Source organism: Cygnus atratus, chromosome 14, assembly GCF_013377495.2.
Source record: "Cygnus atratus isolate AKBS03 ecotype Queensland, Australia chromosome 14, CAtr_DNAZoo_HiC_assembly, whole genome shotgun sequence".
NCBI classification, from domain to species: domain Eukaryota; kingdom Metazoa; phylum Chordata; class Aves; order Anseriformes; family Anatidae; genus Cygnus; species Cygnus atratus.
Window position 1 is genome coordinate 3627872 of NC_066375.1, and position 21128 is coordinate 3648999.

The 21128-nt window shown below is 49.5% G+C and overlaps 1 protein-coding gene across 1 annotated transcript; it reads right to left on the reverse strand.

Annotated features, from left to right (window-relative positions):
• Positions 1 to 5212: 5212 nt before the first annotated feature.
• Positions 5213 to 5749, reverse strand: NEUROG1 (neurogenin 1). The gene has a single exon (XM_035560821.1). It carries the CDS (start codon positions 5747 to 5749, stop codon positions 5213 to 5215), a length of 537 nt encoding a protein of 178 aa, XP_035416714.1.
• Positions 5750 to 21128: the final 15379 nt, after the last annotated feature.

The window sequence follows — 21128 nt, forward strand, 5'->3', positions numbered from 1 at the left end:
AACAGTGACACTTCCACTAGGACTGTGGATGCAGGACCATGTTGGCTGGTCCTTACTCACTATTACGCAAAGAATAAAGCTAATTTCTCCCCTAAAAGTCTTCTTTCAGCAAGTTTTTACTCTATGTCCAACTATGCTGTTTTACTGTGCACGAAGTATACAAAAGTTATGTCTAGAACCAGTAGGCTCAGCCCCCAGGGGGACAGACTGCAGGTAGGGACTGACTTTTAGATTTTGGGAAAAGAGAAGAGGGAATTAGTGAAGGACCATGGCTGGTGGGAACAGGAGATCCTCATCCCATCCTGCACATCATGCCACGCACCCCTTCCTGCCAAACCTTGCCAAAATCTTACCAACAGCCAACAAGTCAAATGAATGGGAGAGGAACTGAGCAAGATCCATTTCTTAAACCCACAAAGCTGCGTGCATAGCACAGGGAAGGACAGCACCTCTGTCCCAGCCTCTCTAAGGTGATTTTTTGTTTCTCTCTCTTTGAGCCATCAGAGTTTTATAAGATTTTCAAATAGTGAGACAGGAGGTGCTGGCAGATGCTGCTGCAGACACAACCAGAGGTGAAAGAGGGAGACGTGAATAACAACGAGTGCTGTGCCATCAGTTTCCACGCTGATGAAGAAAGGCATTAGCCATTGGGAAGAGGCTATTCACTCGTGTCTAGTGGTTCTTAAACTGTAAGATTGACAACTGAATAAAAATAGTAGTAATGGTAATAATAATAATAATAATAATAATAATAAAAAGAAGCATTGCTCAGCACACAGAAGCCTTGATCTCTTCTGAGAAGGCAGTAACCCCAGCAGAGAGGCAGTGGGGAGGAAAACCCCATTGCAGAGGGCACAGCGATTTCACCTCTCAGCTTGGCCCTACACTCCTCACTGCCCTGGTGGTTAGTGATGGGGTTGGGCCCCACAGGCCTTTCTGAACAGGGCAGGGAAACTCTAAAGTAACCTTCAAAGTCTGGACCTAACATACTGTTCAGCATCCAAATTCTCCATAGTCTCCATCAGTGATGCTTCCTCTTTTTGGCACTTTCTCACCTTCCCTGGATATCTGTCTTCTGACGGAGCATAAAATGCAAATCTGTAAAACAGAGTTAAAAAGGGTTTGTATTTTTAAAAAGATCTGCTGCTTCACCATGGCTCTATGACATCTGTCTTCGGTATTTTTTAATATTGATCCTTCAGCCTTTTGGTTGAGGAGGGAGAGAGAAAAAGGACTGGTTGATCACGGACAGAATTACTGGAATACTGAGCATAAACTGCTTTTAGCAAGTCAGTTTGTTAATCAAGATTAATAAATGATTCAGTAATGTCATTTGCAGACTGCAAAAGTAAAAGTTCATTAAGGTGTCAGAAGTTGGGATTATTTTATGCAGTATTTTGGCATCTCCATTCTGCAGTGCTCACATACCTGACAGTCAGTAAATCTGCCCCATCCTTAGCAACTTTGCTCCTCCAGATGATTTCTTTCAATGGCATATGCCACCAATGAAAAAGGTCCTGGAAATTAGTTATCACCTGCCTCTGTTCTGATAATCTGTGCCTACTATACAAATCACCCTTAATGGAGCATTTGAGCCCCAGAGATCTATAATTATAGTATAAAATTTCATGTGCTCACAGGTAGTAGTGCAGACTGTATTTTCCAGATCATGTACAGAGTAAAATCAGAATCTACAGCGGACTGACACCCAGTAATGAAAATCCTTCTGAAGATGTTCTTGTTAATAACTAACCCCAGGCATTGTCTGAGACCAGCCCCAGCAGTGCACCACATGGCAGCGAAATCACAGAAAATACTTGTTATCTAAAACCTGTGCAGAGTTTTGGACTCACAGCTGTTTGTTCCCTCTGTGTATACTTTGAGCATAGGTCATTCGCGGAGACTCTCTAGAACCTCATATCGGGCAGAAAAGGTTGGTACAGAGGCTGCTACGGCCCCTGTGGCACAGCACAGGAGCACCTAGCAATTGGTATCGGGCTGTCTGCACACAGTAAATCTCAGCAGAGAGAAAGTGGGGAAATCTCCACTGTGTTTTGAGCCTGCACTCGCAGCAGGTTTCCCAGCTAGCAGAGATACCCTGTCTCTGGGGCCATCTCACACTTTCTTGCCTAATCCAAGGCGAAATGTATGAGACCCAAGGACTTGCAGGACCTCCTGGCTGAGGGTCCCTAACCCTGGCATGTCCTGGAGGTGATTGCTTTGATCCAGCAAGGTTAAGGGATTACCAACGCCCATCAGCAGACATCTGAAGAAAATGCATATTCATATATGCAGTGTGGTGCCAAAATTCAAATTCAAGCTATTTCACTGCCTCTGAGTGCCTGAGCCTGCGATTTCTGAAGCCAGCAGGGGTCTTTCCACTGGTTGCGCTGACACTGAGATGGGTGGCGGTTCAGGGAAACATTTTACCCGGTAACTTTGTGGTGTTATCAAAGAATTTGCCAAGGATTTTGTCAATTCCAGCATTTAATTTACCTATTTTTCCCTTTCTGTTTGTGTGCAGAGGTGAATTTAGCGCAACTGCCAGCCACCTGTTTGCAGCCGGGGAAGCCCGTTCCAGCTCCCTGTCGGTTCGCCGAGCCGTTCTTTTCAGAAAAATAAAAACAAACACATTGCTGTGAACCGGGGTGCAGTTGGGTGCTGCAGCCCCTGAATATGGGCATTCCATCTGTCCCGGCGGCAGATTTGTTCAACTATGTCTGAACCTATCATCGCTCGGGGCAAAAACTGTTCTCTGACTCATGTTAATGTATGAATCCGATTGTGCCCTCCCGCAGCACGCAGCTTTCAGTGCCCATTAGGAACATTAACGCCATAAACTGAGTCCTCGTAGATGTACGGTCTTTATATGCTGCATAATGCCCACGGATCTCTGCTGGCAGCTAAGGAAACACAAAGGAATAGAGGATATTTTGAAGTTTTGTGGAGTTTTTTATTTTTTCTTTGAGATTGAAGTCCAGTGTCTTGGGACCCAGTGACTTTAGATGACCTTCCGTCTCCACGGACTGTACTAAATTTCAGCCCCTGGAGGCTACGCCATACAAAACCTCCTGGCTTTCAAGGGCAGGTGCAAGCAAAGCTTCACTGCGTCACAGATCAAGACCTGTTACTGCCAGAATTAGATTTCACAAATCTCTTTTATTGAACGGGACATCATTAAGGAACTGGACTATACTTGTTGCTGGTGTCTTTAATTAATATAAGTATTAAAGTGCTATTAAAATTTCAAAACAATGACATTTCCTTTTTAGCATTTACCCTTACTGAAACAGAGCTGGATGTATGTGTATGCAGAGACAAGCACGTGAAAGCTATGTTAAAGAAATACAAAGACTGAAAGATTGCAGGCACAGGCACTTGAAAAGGAGGAGATGCTGACACTGAGTGCCTGTGTAAATTTATCTCAGCTCCTTTCTTTCTTTATTTTATTTATTCATTTATTTATTTATTTGGCAATTGCATGATCCTGTGTTATATTTTAGATAATATCTCCACCTTCTTTGTTACACAGGAGAGGTGACTTCAAGGCACAGGTTTTGCCTTGATGTGTGCTGAAGGGCTTCTTAGGGTTTTGCCCAATGATTTCAGTGTTTACCTTCTGCCTTTTCCCCAGCTCAGTGTATGATCCTGTCCCAAAGGCTGAATTCCTTCTTGGGTTTTGAGCATCTGAGTGCTCTGAGAGCTCCGCTAAGTGAAATCATTAAGCTCACCAACAACGTGCGGGGATGGTGGTATCCCAGCTGTACAGGTGGGAAACTGAGGCATAGGAAAGTGAAATCAATTAATTCCACTGACCATGGGCTGTCCCATCCAGGATGTGTCAGGCTTGACTTTTTAGCATACTCCAGCCTGTACAGTGCCCTATACCCAAGCACCCACCTCCCTGCCCCACAAACACCCCATTTACAGCTCAGATTGATCCGAGTTTTGGAGACAAATGGAGAGAGATGGTTGAACTGCCTTAAATGCCCCTGTAAAACAGGGGGAAGAGGAAACTGTTGCTGAGCCATCGCTGTGCCAGGCCCGGTGCCAGGCCCACGCACTGTGCCTCCAGCCTCAGCCCTTTCTGTGCTCCCTGTGTGGCAGTGACCAGCACCCCGGGTTTCGAGGAGAAGGGGCAGCTCACACCAGCCAACCTTACCCCGTCCAGGGGTGCAGCATCCGCTCCTCGCCCCAAATCCCCCGACAGCTCCCAGCTCCCTGTATGAGCCGTGGGAAGGCCGGCCCTAAAAGCCAGCAGTGCCAGAGGCACCGCACTGCTCCTGCTCTCTGCCCATGTGTCCCGAGCGGGTCTCTAATCCCTTCCCAGTGAGATGCGGGGGGCAGCTGATGTTTGCAGGTACCCTGAGCTGGCTGGGAGGATTTGCACGTGTCTGTGAGCGGGGTGGCGTGAGAAACGCTGGTGTCACCTCGGGGCGAACCCTTCCCTTCCAGCCCAGGCTCCTTGCGAGGAGTGAAAATCCCGAGTTTAAGAAACCAAACTCCACAGGCACCGCCGAAATTCAGTAAAAACGTTAAAAAAATTTTATTTACAGGGTAAAGCACAATTTCTTAGAAACAAAAACAAAAACAAAACCCACTTTGATAAGAGGCATAATAATAGAATAAAGCTCTTTATGTACAAAAATACAATTTTCATATGAATGAACATCTTGAATAAATTAAACCGCTCGCTGGCCCGCTTGCTGAATACCCCGTGTCTGCTCCCGCTCCAAAGCAAGGCCGCCGCGCCGGGGGTCAGCATCTATAATGCATGAGCCTCTGGGTGCGGGGGTCCCATCGGGCCCGGTGCTGGGGCCCCCCCGGGAGGGGCTGAGCCGCCCCGGGCGCTGGGGGGGGGGGGGGGGCTGGATGCGCGCTGAGCCCCGTGCTGCGCCCCGGGCAGCATCGGCCCCCTAAGCCTTTTCATGGCATTGTCAGGGCGTTCAAACCAAATTTTCATGCTCGTTTTTCTTCGCCGGAGAGCTACAAATTGTAAAATTGACTTTTCACCTCGTCTGCGGCAGCAAATCTGTCGCTTTTCTCCCCGGCTTTTCGAAGGAGGAGAAGGGGGGGGGGGGGGGGCAGAAGGGGCACCCGGGAGAGGGGCTTGGGGAAGGGGGGGGGGGGTGTTCTTATTTTTTTCGGGGTGGGGGCTGGAAAGTGCAGCGGGAGGGTGCCCCCCCCCCCCCTTTTACCCCCCGGGGGAGCGCTAGCGGCAGGGAGCCCCGGGGGGCGCGGCGGGGGGGGGCAGCCCGCGGAAGCCCCGCAGGCCGTCGGGGGAGGCGAAGGCGCAGTCCTCGGAGGTGGCCGGGCTGCTGGGGCCCGAGGCGGAGGCGCAGAGCGAGGGGGGGGCCGGGGAAGCGCTGGAAAGCCACGAACCGGCGTCGCTGCCGGGGCTGGGGGGAGCGGGGGGGCCGCGGCAGGCGGGGGGGGGAGGGAGGCACTGCTCGGCCAGCCGGAGGGTCTCGGAGAGGGCCCAGATGTAGTTGTAGGCGAAGCGCAGGGTCTCGATTTTCGTCAGCTTGGTGTCGTCGGGGAAGGTGGGCAGGACGCTGCGGAGCTCGTCCAGGGCGGCGTTGAGGTGGTGCATGCGGTTCCGCTCCCGGTCGTTGGCTTTCACCCGGCGGCTCCGCTTCAGGGTGTGCAGCAAAGCCTCGGTGCGAGCCCGGCCTCGGCCCCGCCGCCGCCGCCGTTCCCTGGGGGCTCCGGGGGGCTCCGCGCCGCTGCTGGCAGCCTCCGAGGGCATCCTGCGGGAGAGAAGCCGGGCTCCAGTCACTACGGGGATGGGGGGGGGGGAGAAGGGAGGGGGGAAGGTGCGAAGAGGCCGGGGAAGGGGTATAAGGGGTAAAAGGTGGGGGGGGGGAGGGAAAAAAAAAAAATCGCAGGAAATCGAGTAACCCAAGGGAGGGATGGAGGGGGGGTGCTTGGCCCCGACGGCAGCGCAGGTGCTGCATCCCCGGTACTCACATGGCAAGGCACGTCCCGGGGCCGCTGTTAAGCGATAACGGCGTAAAAAAAAAAAAAAAAAAAAAAAAAAAGGTAAAAAAATAAATAGTAATAATAATAATAAAAAAAAACCACACACACACACACAATAAATAAATAAATAAATAAAAAGCGAAGCTCCCCGCTGCAGGGGAAAGCGAGGGCGGCCTTCAGCTCCTCGGCGAGAGGAAAAAAAAAAAAAAAAAAAAAGGAGGAAAAAAAAAAAAAAAGCAAGCGAGCGGCGGAGAAAGGCGGGGCTGGGGGGGGGGGGGGGTTGGGGGGGGGGACGTGGGCCACGCGACCGCTCTTGTCTTTGAAGTGCTGCGGGCAGCGATCCGCTCGTGTGAGCGGCGGCTTTGGCACACGACGGCGCCGCAGCCCCGTACTTATAGCGGCGGGCGGACAATGGCCCCGTGGCCGCCCCGCGGGGCCGCGCCGAGGCGGCAGGTCGGCCCCGTGCGCCGCGCCCTCCGGAGCGTGCCCGCAATTACCGCGGGCAGCCGCGCATCTGCCGCGACCCCCCCCCCCCCACCCCCCGCCTCATCCCCTCCTCCCCCCGAGCCCCTGCTTTTGTCCCCCCCCCGAGGTGGTGGCCCCGGGCTGGGGGTCCCGCTCCCACCGGCCGGTTCTGGTCCGGGTAGGGCTCGGGGAGGCTGAGCCGGGTTGAGGGGGGGGTTTGGTTTTAAGCTCTCGGTCAGGCCCGTGCTGAGAGTTTCTTGTTTTTTTTTTTTTGTTTTTTTTTTTTTTTCTTTCCACCTTGCAGTTTTCCTGCCCGTCGGAGCGAAAATGTTCTGAAATGGTAAAGGTTTAGCTCGACGCCGTTTTTTCAGCACTGAATATCTGGGTGTTCTTCGGCTCTTAGAGCTTATTGCAGGTGCTCAGAAAGTTACAAACTCCACATTAATTTCACCTTACAAATTTCAGCGTTTCTGAAGGTATACAGACAACTCTTTCTCTGTGGATACAAACGAACAAAAAGGACCGTGCTGTTTTTATCCTAAAGCTGATCTACCTGCTGCCGTCCCCACGAAGTGCCCCGCTATCGCTATTTCAGGCATAACTTCGGGAAGATCAGCTCTAGAAGTATCTGATAAGTTTCCTGGGTCTGACATCTGGCTTCTTGCACCCTGCGTCCCCATGCTGTAAGGAAGCCCCATTGTCAGCACTCAGGTACTTGGCTCCCTGGATGGTTTTCAGTTTCACCATCCATCAATAGTCATTTTTAGACTTCTGTGCCTAAACTCTGATTTATTTACGTAATTTCCCCTGACATTAAATGTAGACTCATTCCCACTTCTGGGGGATTTTCTCCTATGCCTTTGATAAACAGGGAAAACTGACAGCAGAAGTTAGTGTCTTTATCTCAGCATTTTAATTTCATGGCGACTGTTCTTTGGCTTGAACCTGAGCGAGCAGTTTGCTGATTGGGGTTATTTCTCCTGCTTTCCACCCTCCCCACTTCGAGATGATCCGTGACACCAGCAGACCGCCACAAACAATCTTCTTTGTGCTAAAAAGATCACTCACAGAAGTGAGCAGTCCGAAAAGCCCCGAGTGATGAATATTAACGAGCCTCAAAACAGAAATACTTTTCCAGGGGCCGAGCTTGCAGGAGCAGCTTGCTTGGTGCTTTTTACCATTTTCTGGGGACCTCAGATGCACAAACTAACCGGGCAAAAGCAGGGCCCGGCTGTGCTGCGCAGGGACTGAGCTCTCTCCATCACCGGACCTGCAATCCAGCTGATGTTTTTAGGGCCCGTGCATACCTAAATGACTTTCTGCACTAAGCAGTTCCACTCCACTGGGCGACTCATGTCCTTAAGTGACGGCACGATCAGAGTCCTCGGCCAGCAGGCAGAGATCTGCGGTGGAGTTTCCAGCACAAACCAGGAGAAAGTCAGAAGGGGCAGAAATGTAAAGGTTATGGAAGCATATGGCCAAAAATGTTAAACTTTTGTTAGCGTGCACTTTGTATACAGTGATATAAACTCCGGTGTTGTCTGCAACACTTTTATTGCCTTTTGTTTAGGTGTCTTTGAGCAGTCAATAGTTTATTCATTAAAATGTTTATGATTCCCTAGAGTTTCACAGACTTTGGCACAACCGATCACTTGTCTGAAAGTTTGCAGTGAAAGCGCATTATTCATTAGTCCTTATCCATCATTTGCAGTTTGTCATTTGTTATTCTCTTGTTTTAAAAGTTTGTGCTCCAATCAAGGAGGGGAGAGAGCACCATGTGTCTCTGTGATCAGTCACAGCCATGAATAGCCAGCGCTGAAGTGAGTGTTTCACAAACAACCCATAGGCTGAAATTTGTTTGCATAATCTATTCACTGAATACTTATGAATAACGAATGCATTCACAGAACCAGAATTGTTTCAGGAAGCCTTCGCAAACAGAAAGAAGTGCTAAATATCTTGGATAATTTATTCCCGATGAATAATTCAACCAGTTCTATCGCAGGCAGTCTACTAATTTTGCAGATAAATTATTCAGCCGACGCAGATAATAGCTCCTACACCTTATGGGCATGCTCCTAGGGAAGTCAGCTGCCAAACTTTCACCAACTTTTCTGGGACTGGGAAAGAAAAAATCCCCAAATGGAACACAGCATGTGTTCCCGGCACCTTACTCATGGCCATATTCTGGCCTTTGTCCTTCGATATTAGGTTCTCCACCTGGATGTAAGGGGAACTGGTCTCAGATGGACTTGTCAAGGTTATTAGGTTCGTATTTTGAGCTCTAAGGAAGCCTACCATAAATATGTCATCTGTTTGCTTTGAGAGACATTACTCTTAAAAAAAAGGGGGAGAAAGAAGCATGAAATGGCTTTCTGACTGGGGAACCCGTAGGAGCACAGCAGGATCACCCCACCTGTGCCATGCACCGGTGGTCCGGCGTGCAAGGTGCCAAAGTCACCCCTTGAGACCAGAGAAAACTGTCATGGGGCAGCTCCGTGTGGCATGGTCATCGCTTGGGGGCCTGGCCTCAGGCATGAAGCTTGCTCCTCCACCTGCCCTTGGTCGATGTGTCACTTGTGGCTGGACTCCCAAAGGCTGTGAGCTGGGGAAGGAGGAAGAAAGGCTGCCGGAGAGGTGCCGCACGGCTCCTGTGCCCAGCTCTGCTCTGAGTGCGCCGCTTCCAGCATCAGCTCAAGGAGAGGAGCCCATGCCCTGGTAGGTGCTGATCACACCCTGTGAAGCTGCACGGATCTCCGGGTTAGAAATTGGCCTTGCATTTCCAAACTGACCAGAGCTGTGGGGATTAGAGCAGGGGCAGTGCCACTCTTCTCTGCAAGTGGGGAAACGCACAGCTCACAGCACAACTGCGCCCGCAATGGGAAGGTGCCTTGGAGAAGTTAGGGGTGCTTTGCTTTTTCATAGGTTTAGGACATGCACAGATGCAACAACTCACCAAACTACGTTTTGTTACATGAGGGCTTAAAAATAATGTGGTGAGGATGTCAAAGCAGGGTGTGGAGCAGGAAAATGCCACTTTTGTGCTCACAGTTTGAAAGCGTCACCAGAGCGAGGCGGCAGAGCTGCCTGCAGAAGATGCTCGATCCGTATTTGGAGACCAGCCGTGACTGGTGGCTGAGTCGTCGCCCTGGGAGCTGGGAGCTCGAGAGGGAGCCTTGCAGGAGCAAAGGGAAGGTCAGGATGCCCAGGTCGCTGCCGCAGCCCCGTTAGGACACAGAGCAGTGAGGGGCTGGCAGCTCAGTGGGGCTGCGTGGGCAGCACAGAGCGCGGCGGCTGCTCGCAGGGATGGACGGATGGACGGACAGACGGAGCTGTGCCCCCGGGACCGAGCCGGAGTCAGCTTACAGCTTGCGGCTGCCGGAGGGTTCAGGGGTTCACGCACTTGCTGCTGGCTAATGCACAGCCCTGCCAGCCCGTGCTGGAAAGGTCTCAGGTGGCGGCGTTAACCCCTGCTGCAGCAGCGGATTTTTCTCCCATATTTCTTCTAAGCCGCCTTGGGAGCAGCTCCAGGTCCCTTCCTGAGGCTTTATTTGGCCTCTTCCCATACCTGCCCCGCCAGCGTGAGGCTTCAGGCCGCGTGCTGGGGGCGCTGCAGGAAGGGCACTGGGTGCTGGGGGTCCTGGCACAGCACAGCTGACTCCATACCAAAATCCTACACGAGGGGCTCGGCCCCTTCCGAGGGCTCTGCAGAAATAGCGGGGATGCTCTGTCTGCAGGTTTCAAACGTGTGATCCAGCTTCTTCTTCTTCTTCTTCCTTTTTTTTTTTTTTTTTTTTTTTTGGAAGGGGGGGGTAGTAGGTAAGCGATTGTTCCCTGCAAGCACAAATGTATTTTGTTTGTTGTAATTAAAATGTTTTAATGAGACAACCATAAAATCAACCATTAATTATTTTTTTTTCAAACACTTCTGCTTCCTTTTGAGCTAGGTCTATTTAGAAATAGTTTAGAGAGTAGCCTGCAGTTTTATTCTTTCTTCGGTATTATACACAGGAGTGGAGAAGTCATTTATAAATAATTACACAATGTTTTGGGTCTTTGGGTTTGTATAATATATCAAAGCGATTAGTACATGCATTGTTCCATTGTAAATGGTTTTTTTCCCTTCCTTTCAGTTTCACTTGCCTTGTCTTCTATCTAAACCTTTTTCGTGAAATCCTTTGTCTTCCTCATTCTTTTAGCTTGTTACAGTGCAGGGACATTCTTCTTATTCAAACACTCACAGCATGAGCAAAGAAAGCTACTTCTGTCGCATCTTAAGTTTTACCATAACTTTCTGGCATTTTCTTTTCTTCCAATTTTCCCAGACTACTGATAGGGTAATGAAGAATTATAACATACATCAATTATTGGTGCTCACGGTGTATTATGCTCCTGAATTCAAGGGGAGATAAAGAAAAAAAAAAAAAAGCCCTACTTTCTGTGGTTTTGAGGCACATGAGAGAGGACTCCGCGCAGATTATTTATAACATCTTTTGGGGCATCAATTATGTTTGACTCCTACAACCACTTCCTTGTCCCACTGGTTTTATGGCCAGAAGGAATCATTTTTGTGTGTGGTAGCTGCGGCATTTAACTCGTTTCTTTTATGAGGAGCCCAAACAATGCATCTTCGGGCCAAACAATCTATCTCCCCGAATAATAGCCCAAATGTCAGTCAAGCGCCCGGCGCTGGGAAATATATGATCATCCTAACGGGAGACGGGAAGAAAGCGTGGGGCTGGAGGGCTCAGCCCAGGACCCTGGTGCCCCCCCATTTTTGGCAGGGGCACCCCCAGGCTGCACCCGGCGTGGTCCTGAGCTCCAGCAGCCCCGATCCAGGGTCCCAGTGGTCCCGGAGGAAAAAGGACGGACCCTGGCGGTGCGGGCGTGTTGCCGGGCCACGCTCCCTCCTGGCCCTCCCCAGCCTCCCGGCTACCACATTAGCTGGGAAAAATGAGATTAGGATGTCACCCCCGAGAAACGAGCCCTTTTCTTCCCCCCTCCTCATTGTGCCAGAGGTTTTTCTTCTCTTTTTTTCCCCCCGTCCACCTTCCCCCGCCCACAAGTCTCCCTCTTTTGTGGATCTGTATTTTGTTAATTGAAGCTCGAACACTTATCCTAAAAGAAAGGGACAAAATTCACTGACCGTGGTGCGGATGAAATCCCCCCGGCGATGTGCAAAGCAGTAAGATTAATACGCGCTGGGATGCTCAGGTTTTCTTTTATACCTTTCCTATCAATAATTCTGTTGAGGAGAAAATTTGGCTTTTCCTTTTTTTATTTTTTATTTTTTATTTTTTATTTTTTATTTTTTATTTTTTATTTTTTATTTTTTATTTTATTTTTTATTTTTTTATTCTTTATTTTTTATTTTTTATTGTTGTTTTATTTTTATTACAGAAAAGATAATGGGGAAAAAACCAAGTCCTGTAGCTGTTGGGTGGAATCAACAAGCCTGGGCTCTTGGGGGGGCTCTTGCCCCCCCGGTGCTGGAGCTGGGGAGGATGCTCCGGGACCACCGGCAGCCCGCGGGTCCCCACTGCCCGCCAGGGGGGCCGGGGGATTTGCTGCCATTTGCATAGCAGGTGTTGGGTCCCGGGCCTTTCTTCCTTAAGGGAGTTTTAATACGGGATAAATTACCAGGAATTAGGAGGAGGCAGGCGACAAGAAAAGCGCTCGTGGGGTCTTCTCCCGGCTGCAGCGGGGGAAACAGAGAGAATGGCTAAAAACGAGGAGAAAAACTTCAAAGCTGGGGTTTTTGGGGGCTGCGGGGGCCAGGGCAGCTCTCCCCACTTCACCTGGCAGTGGGGTTTGAATCCCGGAATGCCACAACCCGGCGGCAGCAGGACGATTGCTGGCGTGAGGATCTTTGAGTCGGAAGGTCTGGAGAGGGAGTTTAAAATGTTAATCCCGGTATAATCCCTTCCCTGGCATTGTACCGACACGGGCTGCGCCCGCCGGAGAATTGCCGGCTTCCTTCCCTGGGGTTCAGGGCGGGGGGGCCGGGCTTGGAGCCCCCCCTGCGTGCCTGCACCCGCTGTGCACACACCGGCACCTCCAGGAGCACGGCACACCCGTGTGCACCCCCACGTGCGCTTGCACGCGCGTGTGAACACGGGCACGCAGGTGCATGGGCACCCCTGTGTGAAGTTGTAGGATGGGCACGGCACGGAGGGGCTGCACGACCCCAGTGTCCCCCTTCCCCAGCAGGAAGGCCAGGAAAGACCAAAGGGCCAGAAACTGCCCCCCAAATGATCCAGCGGCTGCATCCCGCAGCCTGTGAGGGTTTGTTTTGCACTGCCTGCCTCTGGCCATGGCTAAAAGCAAGACAAATGCCTGAGAGCAGTGGTGGTCCGTGTTTTTTGCTTACATGCACTTTGCTCACAAAATGGGAGAGGAAGGCCAGGCCAGAGGTGGTCTCGTGGAGTCCCGATGAACTTTTCCTATCACACCTCACTCCTTGCTGTGCCCTGCCAATTAGAGTACGCATACATTAAAAAGGAAATAATAATAATAAAAAGAAATGTTTTTATATCGAGCGGTTTTCAAATACATCCGCCCTCTCATTGCAGGTAGGAAAGATTTGTCTCTAAAAATAATCATCTCTCTGTTTTTGTAACTATTATCTCGGTAAAATTGTTATGTGGCCTTGAGTGCAAGCGTAAGATCTTCAGAGTGAGAAAAATTGACTTAGAAGAGCTTTTCTGCGAATACCTCCCTGTGCATGTAATGTCCAGCAGGCTGTGCCAGCCTGCAGAGCGTGTCCCACTGGAAGCCGTCTCTGGCTCTGAGAAAATTCAGCATTAAGCGTGAACACTACAGTGCAGGAGCAAACCAAACGTGATTTTTAGAAGATGTCAGGATGAAACATTTGGCTGCTTCTGAAGGAGGATGCTTCAGTGACAGCACAGTGAAGAGGATGCACCAACAGCTTTTAAAGCAATTCTGTTTTTTTTTTTTTTCTATGCAAACGCATCTTTTTGAAGGATGGCTTATTGCTTCTCGAACAAATTTCATTAAACTTGGACAAAAGCAAACGGTGAACGACTTGTAGATCTGCTCTGCTTTCTAGAAGGTAAAGGAGTGCTTTGCATTGACTTAAATGGCCATTTAACGGGGCTGCTTTGCAGTTCATTACCTTAGTGTGAGATGTGCAGAATCTCTCTTAATGTTCCCATTCTTCAGGGACAAAAATACAGGTTTAAGGATTTTCAGTTCTTCCTTGAACCCTCCCACTGTAAGCATTCGCAGCGAGGTTAGGGGATTTGGCATTGCTGTCTCTCACTGGCAGCTGAGCACCAGCTCTTTCAGTATCTCTTCATGATAATGCCTCTGGGTGTATATATAATATATACACTTCATATAAATATAGTGTTAAACTGCAAGTATAAGAGCCCTTGGCAGCTCCCAGGCAGCGTACAGGTGCTGGGTTTGCTGGGACCAGTCCTTAAGGACGCAGCCGAACTGGGCACAGTAGGTGGCACACAGGTACCCACAGGTAGACACACAGACACAGACACAGATTTCTAGGTTGGAAGAGACCTCAAGATCATCGAGTCCAACCTCCGACCTAACACTAAGTACTCCACTAAACCATATCACTAAGCTCTACATCTAAACGTCTTTTAAAGACCTCCAGGGATGGCGACTCCACCACCTCCCTGGGCAGCCCGTTCCAATGCTTAATAACCCTTTCGGTAAAGAAGTTCTTCCTAACATCCAACCTAAAACTCCCCTGGCGCAACTTTCGCCCATTCCCCCTCGTCCTGTCACCAGGCACGTGGGAGAACAGACCAACCCCCACCTCACTACAGCTTCCTTTAAGGTAACTGTAGAGAGCGATAAGGTCGCCCCTGAGCCTCCTCTTCTCCAGGCTGAACAAGCCCAGCTCCCTCAGCCGCTCCTCGTAAGACTTGTTCTCCAGACCCCTCACCAGCTTGGTCGCCCTTCTCTGGACTCGCTCAAGCACGTCCATGTCCTTCCTGTAGCGAGGGGCCCAAAACTGAACACAGTACTCGAGGTGCGGCCTCACCAGAGCCGAGTACAGGGGCACAATCACCTCCCTAGACCTGCTGGCCACACTGCTTCTTATACAGGCCAGGATGCTGTTGGCCTTCTTGGCCACCTGAGCACACTGCTGGCTCATATTCAGCCGACTATCAACCAATACTCCCAGGTCCTTCTCGGCCAGGCAGCTTTCCAACCACTCATCTCCCAGCCTGTAGCTCTGCTTGGGGTTGTTGCGCCCCAGGTGCAGGACCCGGCACTTGGCCTTGTTGAACTTCATACAGTTGACCTCAGCCCATCGCTCCAGCCTATCCAGATCCTCCTGCAGAGCCTTCCTGCCCTCGAGCAGATCGACACACGCACTTAGCTTGGTGTCATCTGCAAACTTACTGAGGGTGCACTGGACGCCCTCATCCAGGTCATCGATAAAGATATTAAAGAGGACCGGCCCCAGTACTGAGCCCTGGGGGACACCACTTGTGACCAGCCTCCAACCAGATTTGACTCCATTCACCACAACTCTCTGGGCCCGGCTATCCAGCCAGTTTCTAACCCAGCGAAGCGTACGCCAGTCCAAGCCCCGAGCAGCCAGTTTCTTGAGGAGAATGTTGTGGGGAACGGTGTCAAAAGCCTTACTGAGGTCAAGGTAAACCACATCCACAGCCCTTCCCTCATCCACCAAGCGCGTCACTTTGTCATAGAAGGAGATCAGGTTCGTCAAACAGGACCTGCCTTTCATAAACCCATGCTGACTGGGCCTGATCGCCTGCTCGCCCTGCAAGTGCCGCGTGATGACCCTCAAGATAATCTGCTCCATGAGCTTTCCTGGCACTGAGGTCAAACTGACAGGCCTATAGTTACCCGGGTCTGCCCTCCGGCCCTTCTTATAGATGGGCGTCACATTGGCTAGCCGCCAGTCAACTGGGACCTCCCCCGATAGCCAGGACTGCCGATAAATGATGGAAAGCGGCTCGGCCAGCTCCTCCGCCAGTTCTTTCAGTACCCTCGGGTGCATCCCATCCGGCCCCATCGACTTGCGCACATCCAAGCTTCTTAGCAGGTCGCCAACCATTTCCTCATGAATAGCAAAGGCCACATCCTGCTCCCCATCCCCTTCCGTGCCAAGGTGCCAAGGAGGTAGGTGCCAAGAGGAGTTTTTAGGGTATGCGTTAGGCCTTGAGACCACTTTTCTACTAGGGTAGCTGCAGCTTTTGGGTCTGCTAAGATGTTTTAGAATGGCTTGAAGGTGTAAAACACTAAAAAAAAAATACAAATTATTAGTTATAGATGCCAGGAAATTAGAAAGACAGTGGAGGAGCATGGTGAAGGAACAGCAAATGTTGTTTCAGGTGAGTTTTTTTCCCGGGGTTCATGCAGCTCTGCCCTAGGCTGGAGCTGGGCTTGGCTGCCGTGGTTCTGCTGAGCCTCTGCTGCAGGGACGCTGCTTTCTTTTCCAATTAAAGCATGTATTAAATTACATCAAGTTCCATGCTCACAAGTAAATAGTCAGATGAGTGCAATTGCTAACTATCAAGTGAATGTAGCACTTGAGACTATGGCCTTCCCCTGGTTTTAACCCTCCTGGAGAAAGGCCCAGAGGATTGATTTTTCTTTCAGAGCAGGATTAATGCACCGCAGATCTTGATCCCGTTTCCATTTATTCTGGTGGGAATTAGAGATAATTTCTCCGCAGTCAGTGCAGCCAAACTTCTCCAAAATGGCTGCCAGGGTTAGGAAAGGCTCCGAACCTCCTAGCCCTGGGTGCAAACTGCAGAGGGGACCCGGATGGGGCTGCAAAATTATAGAGAGATCATTTATAAGATCTCTTCTTTATTACTTGTATATTTTTTTTGTATGTACAGATTGTCACTATCCCAAAGAGGTGCCTTTTTTTCCCCCAGAAATAAATAGATCATTATTATTTTTTATTTTATTTTATTTTATTTTATTTTATTTTATTTTATTTTATTTTATTGTATTTATTTTATTTTATATATTTTTAATATTTTATTTTATTTTATTTTATTTTATTTTATTTTATTTTATTTTATTTTATTTTATTTTATTTTATTTTATTTATCTATTTTAATCTTTTTTATTTTTATTTTTTAAAATATTTTTCAGCCTTTGGTGTTATGTATCGTCATCAACCTGTTAGTGACCCCAGGGGATCCCCGGGCTTGCAGGTGATGGATGCAGCCAGCAGGGGGCAGCCCCTACCAAGCCGCGGGGCTGCGGGGCGAGCCTGGTGCCTGCTTCCAGTAAGGGCGGAGAGCCCTCTGGGGCTTCTCAGAGCATGGGATTTTATTTTATTTTATTTTATTTTATTTTATTTTATTTTATTTTATTTTATTTTATTTTATTTTATTTTATTTTATTTTATTTTATATTTTATTTATTTTATTTTATTTATGACCACTCTTTGCTTTAAGACCTTTTTTTTTTTTTTAAAAAAAAAAATCCCTTTGATTTCCATTGTATTCAACTTCTTCTGCCAAATTCTTGTCATTGCTTGTAGTGAATTCTAGGAAGGATTATCCAAAAAAAAAAAAAAAAAAAGGGAAGGTAAATGAGGAAAAGGAGTACTATCTGTTCCATACCACATCTGCGTGAGCAGCAAGTCACTGCAGAGCGCAGGGATGAAACTCTAGGAAAACAGGAAAAAGGCCTTTTTTTTTTTTTTTTTTTCCTACAGGGAAACAACATCTTTCTGTTTGTGTCCCAACTCCTGATTTTAGAGTTTGATGCTTTCCAGGTTCTGCGGTCAATTATGATAAAAGCAATTAAGTCCCCAGGCGATGGCCCTTGGCACACGGCCATGCCAGGGCACCAGGGCAGTGCAAGTAGCACCAGGAGGGCTTTTGGGCTGGGAGTGGGACCCAGTGTGCTGGCTCCATAGTCAAAACAAAGCAGCTGAGGTCAGATCCAGTTGCTCTGATCAGTAATGATGCTGATTTTTTTAATTTTTTTTCTTTTTTTTTGCGCGCTGAGCTGCTCTTGTCCTCCTTCATCCCATCCTTTTTTCCCCTCATATTAGAAGAAGCTTCCCAGGCATGATAAACCCAGGAAGCTTTTATTTATTTTATTGTTATTATTTTTTTTTTTAGAAAAAAAAAGTTTAATTTGACACTTTTTCCATATGGTTGGACTGCTGTGTTTTTTTGTTTGTTTGTTTTTTGCCTGCTTCCTTGCGTGTGCTCCTCTGGGGGATGCGATGCTTGGTGGTCCTGCCCACGGCCCAAGCTCTGCCCTGCTTACCATGTGCAAGTGCTTTCTGCCAAAACTCAGCCCAGTTGCCTTCAGACTCACAAGGCGTCCCGAGGATGTCCTGCTGCCTCACCCCTTAGCTTCGCAGAGCCTGAGCAGGAGGCTGGGTGGCTCGTGGGCTGGTGGCATTGCTCAGGGCCACGTGTGACAACTTCACACAGATTCCTGCAGTGAAGAACTGGATTTCCCTGGCAGCTTTCCTTTAGCTGTTGCACAAAAAGGAGAGGGAACACCCTGCCAGTCACTTACACATTGAATCGGAGAGGTAGCACTTGGCAAACTGGTTCCTGCTGGGGAGGAGTGGTGCCTGACTGGGAATTACTGGTGGAAGAAGGGAGCTGGGCAACTCCAGGTTCACTCATTTTTCCTGAGGTATTTGCAGAAGTGCGAAGTCTTCCGGAGTCAGAAAAGAAGCTGAAGTGAACCCCAAGAAAAAAACTGTAAATGGTGCAATTCTGAAGGTAATAGAGAAGAATTTTTATGCAGCACAATGGAATGGGCAGGAATAAGGCAGAAATGCCGAGGGATAAAGACAAAAAGCATTTCTTCCGGGATTAGAAGTGAGCTCAAAATTGCCAAAGTCTACCAAAAACAAAACCAAAAAACTGCTGTAACATTTCTTCTCCTTTAATAAGCTTCTTTTGCTGGGAGTCCCGAGTGTTCAGATGTAGCACAGTGAGTGCCTAGTAACCCAACAAAGCTCCAATTGGTGGCTCTGCAGCGAGGGTTTCTTTTCCTTGCAGGTTTCTAACCATGAAAAGACACAGGGATCAGTTGCTTCAGAATCCTTAATTAAACACAACAAAGAGGAGCAATTAGAGCTGTGTTTTGCTTCTGTCATCCAGCAAATCTTGCAAGCCTCAAAATCCTTTTCTTGCTCTAAGATTTATGATGGGAATAAATCATAATTACTCCTGTAATTATCAGCCTTAAGCAAACAGCAGCAGGCTTTTTTTTTTTTTTTTTTTTTTTTTTTGAGGTTCTGAAACCCATCCAAAAGGAATTCACCGACCTCTTTTGTTTTGTGGGAAGAAAAACAGAAACACGGGCGTGGTGATTTTTCCCAGGCCTTGGCCGCCTGCCTCCCTGTCACTTCGTGTCGTGTCACTGCTCCCTCCCTGGCCCCGCGTGCACAGCTCCTGCTGGGCTGGGTGCCCTCCACCTGTGTCACCAGAGCAGCCTCCGCCCAAGGAGCTGATAATAGCAACAGGCAGAAGATGAGAGACAAACCAAAGGGGAGATGAGTGCTTCACAGAGGTCAGCAGCAGGACCAGAAATCCACCTGCCACTCATCCTTCCTAAGATAAATGTTGGTGCATGTCTATAAAGCATTTCCTCCAGGGATCTTGGCTTTATTTTGATGGTTGGGTGAAGATATGCTTATACCCAGCAAGAAGGAGCAAGTCATCCTCTTTAGGCATTCAAGGTGATGGGTGTATGTTGGATTTTTTTTTTTTTTTCCTTTTCTTTCGCTGTTGGGAAGTTGGCAGTCAGGTCTGAGGATGTGAACTGAATGCAGTGCCTGGGGAATATCAGCTCTGCTGGGTCCTGGGCTCGCTGGGGAGGCAGCAGCAGGGGGAGAGATGCTGGGTGAGAGTAGCAAAGCTGGCACGAAGCCACGGGACTTGGCCCATGGGGCAGAAACTGCCGATCTGTTGGAGGATTCGGGGCAGGCTGTTTGGGATAGAATCATCCCAGGGCTGTGCGGTGAAGCAGCACCCTGCGCTGGTGTGATGGCTGTGGTCCTGCAGGCGTGGTGACAGCCACTTGTCCTCTGGGCCACAGCACCCTTAGCGTGCACAGCAGGCGAACACACCTGTGTGTAAGCATCCTCTGAGCAGCCCCAGGGCCGGAGAGGTGTCCACAGGCTGGCTGAGCAGGCTTGGGGCTGCCACTAGATGTCCTTTCAGCCCTGCTTTCCTCTTTCCTCCAGCTGCTGGCCCAAGAAAAAGCAGGGCTGAGCCCCTTCCCAAGCATCCCTTGGGTCTTGCACAGCAGTGTCCTGGGTACTGCAGGCTTACAGGAATGAGGGTCTTTGGAAAGAAACCCAGAGCCAACTTCTGGGTTTGTGCTGGGTATTAAACACTTCAGCACCTCTTGTGTGGCCTGGGGACTGCTATGGCATCGCTGCCTGAACACCACAGATTGAGGTGATGGCCCAAGGATGGTCACTCAGCTCCCTGAAGTTTGTGATCAGAGGGAAATCAGTGAATGACAGACGGAGTGTTCCTGATAGAGCAAACACAGCGAAAGTGAGAGCTACAGACCTCAAAAATACTCCTATCTCCATGTGTGACCACACACCTCCCACTGAAGGGAACAGACCGAACAAGCAGAAATCCCAGCACAAGCGCTGCGACAGAATATTTACAGAGTGCTGAAACTGAGAACCACCCTGAAATGAAGTCAGTGTGGACGAGGCTTTTGAAAAAGGTTGCCCAGCCTCCTGGATCCTGAACCCAAACTCAACCAGAAACAGTTTCCCTGTTTCCAGAGGTGCTGAGCAACTTGGTATCGGTGAGATCCTCAGATGCTGCGTGCGTCTGGATTGAGGTGCCTCAGTTTTAGAAGCTGGCCTCAGAGGGGAAAAGAAAATCAGCAGGATGTCGAGTCCTGGGGGTGGTGGATTTTATTCCCGTTTGATCCTGTTCCCACAAATTGAGGAGCTCAGGGGTATAGGGGCAGGAACGGGACCAGCCCAGAGACCGTGTCATCCTGTGCACATCAGCCAGCTAGCGCCTCAATAAACTTTTTGGCTATTGCTGACCCACAGCGTATATGAGCAAGTGAAAGGCAAGTGGTGAAAGGATCTGTATAACATTACTAATCCTGTGTAGTGCACTCGCTGAAAAGGCCAGGCAGGTCCCGCTGCTATTGTGTCCTCTCCCCGCAGCTGCTTGCTTCAACCTCCTGCTTTTATTGAAATAAAACCTGAGAGCGCTGCTCCTCAACCAGTGATACCCACGGCAGAGGGCAGGGAGGGACAGGGGCACCAGGGAGGTCCCTGTCCCCAAGGTGGGGGTGACAGGGCTTCATTTTTCAGTCCCGAAGGGTGAATATGTGGCCTATGTGTAGGGGAGGGGGATGGACAGGGCTCCTGTGGCCTCACGACCTGCAAATCTTCTGGGGGAAACAAAGGCGAACCCTGAGGTTGCTACCAAACCTAGCTGAGGGAGGTGCCTACATACCTTTTTTTTTTTTTTAATTTTTATTTTTTAATGTTTTAGCAAAACTGTTTCAGTGTGAAGGGAATCAGCTGGCATCGCCCGTGTGCAGCCGTTAGTCCGGCGCCCTATTTCCCCTTGCAGTAGCAGGGAACGCAGTGGGTGCTGCTCCTGTTTGTGGGGCCTCACCCAACCCGCCCAGAGCTGTGGTCTAACAGGCGTGCAACAACCAGCTCAGAGCAG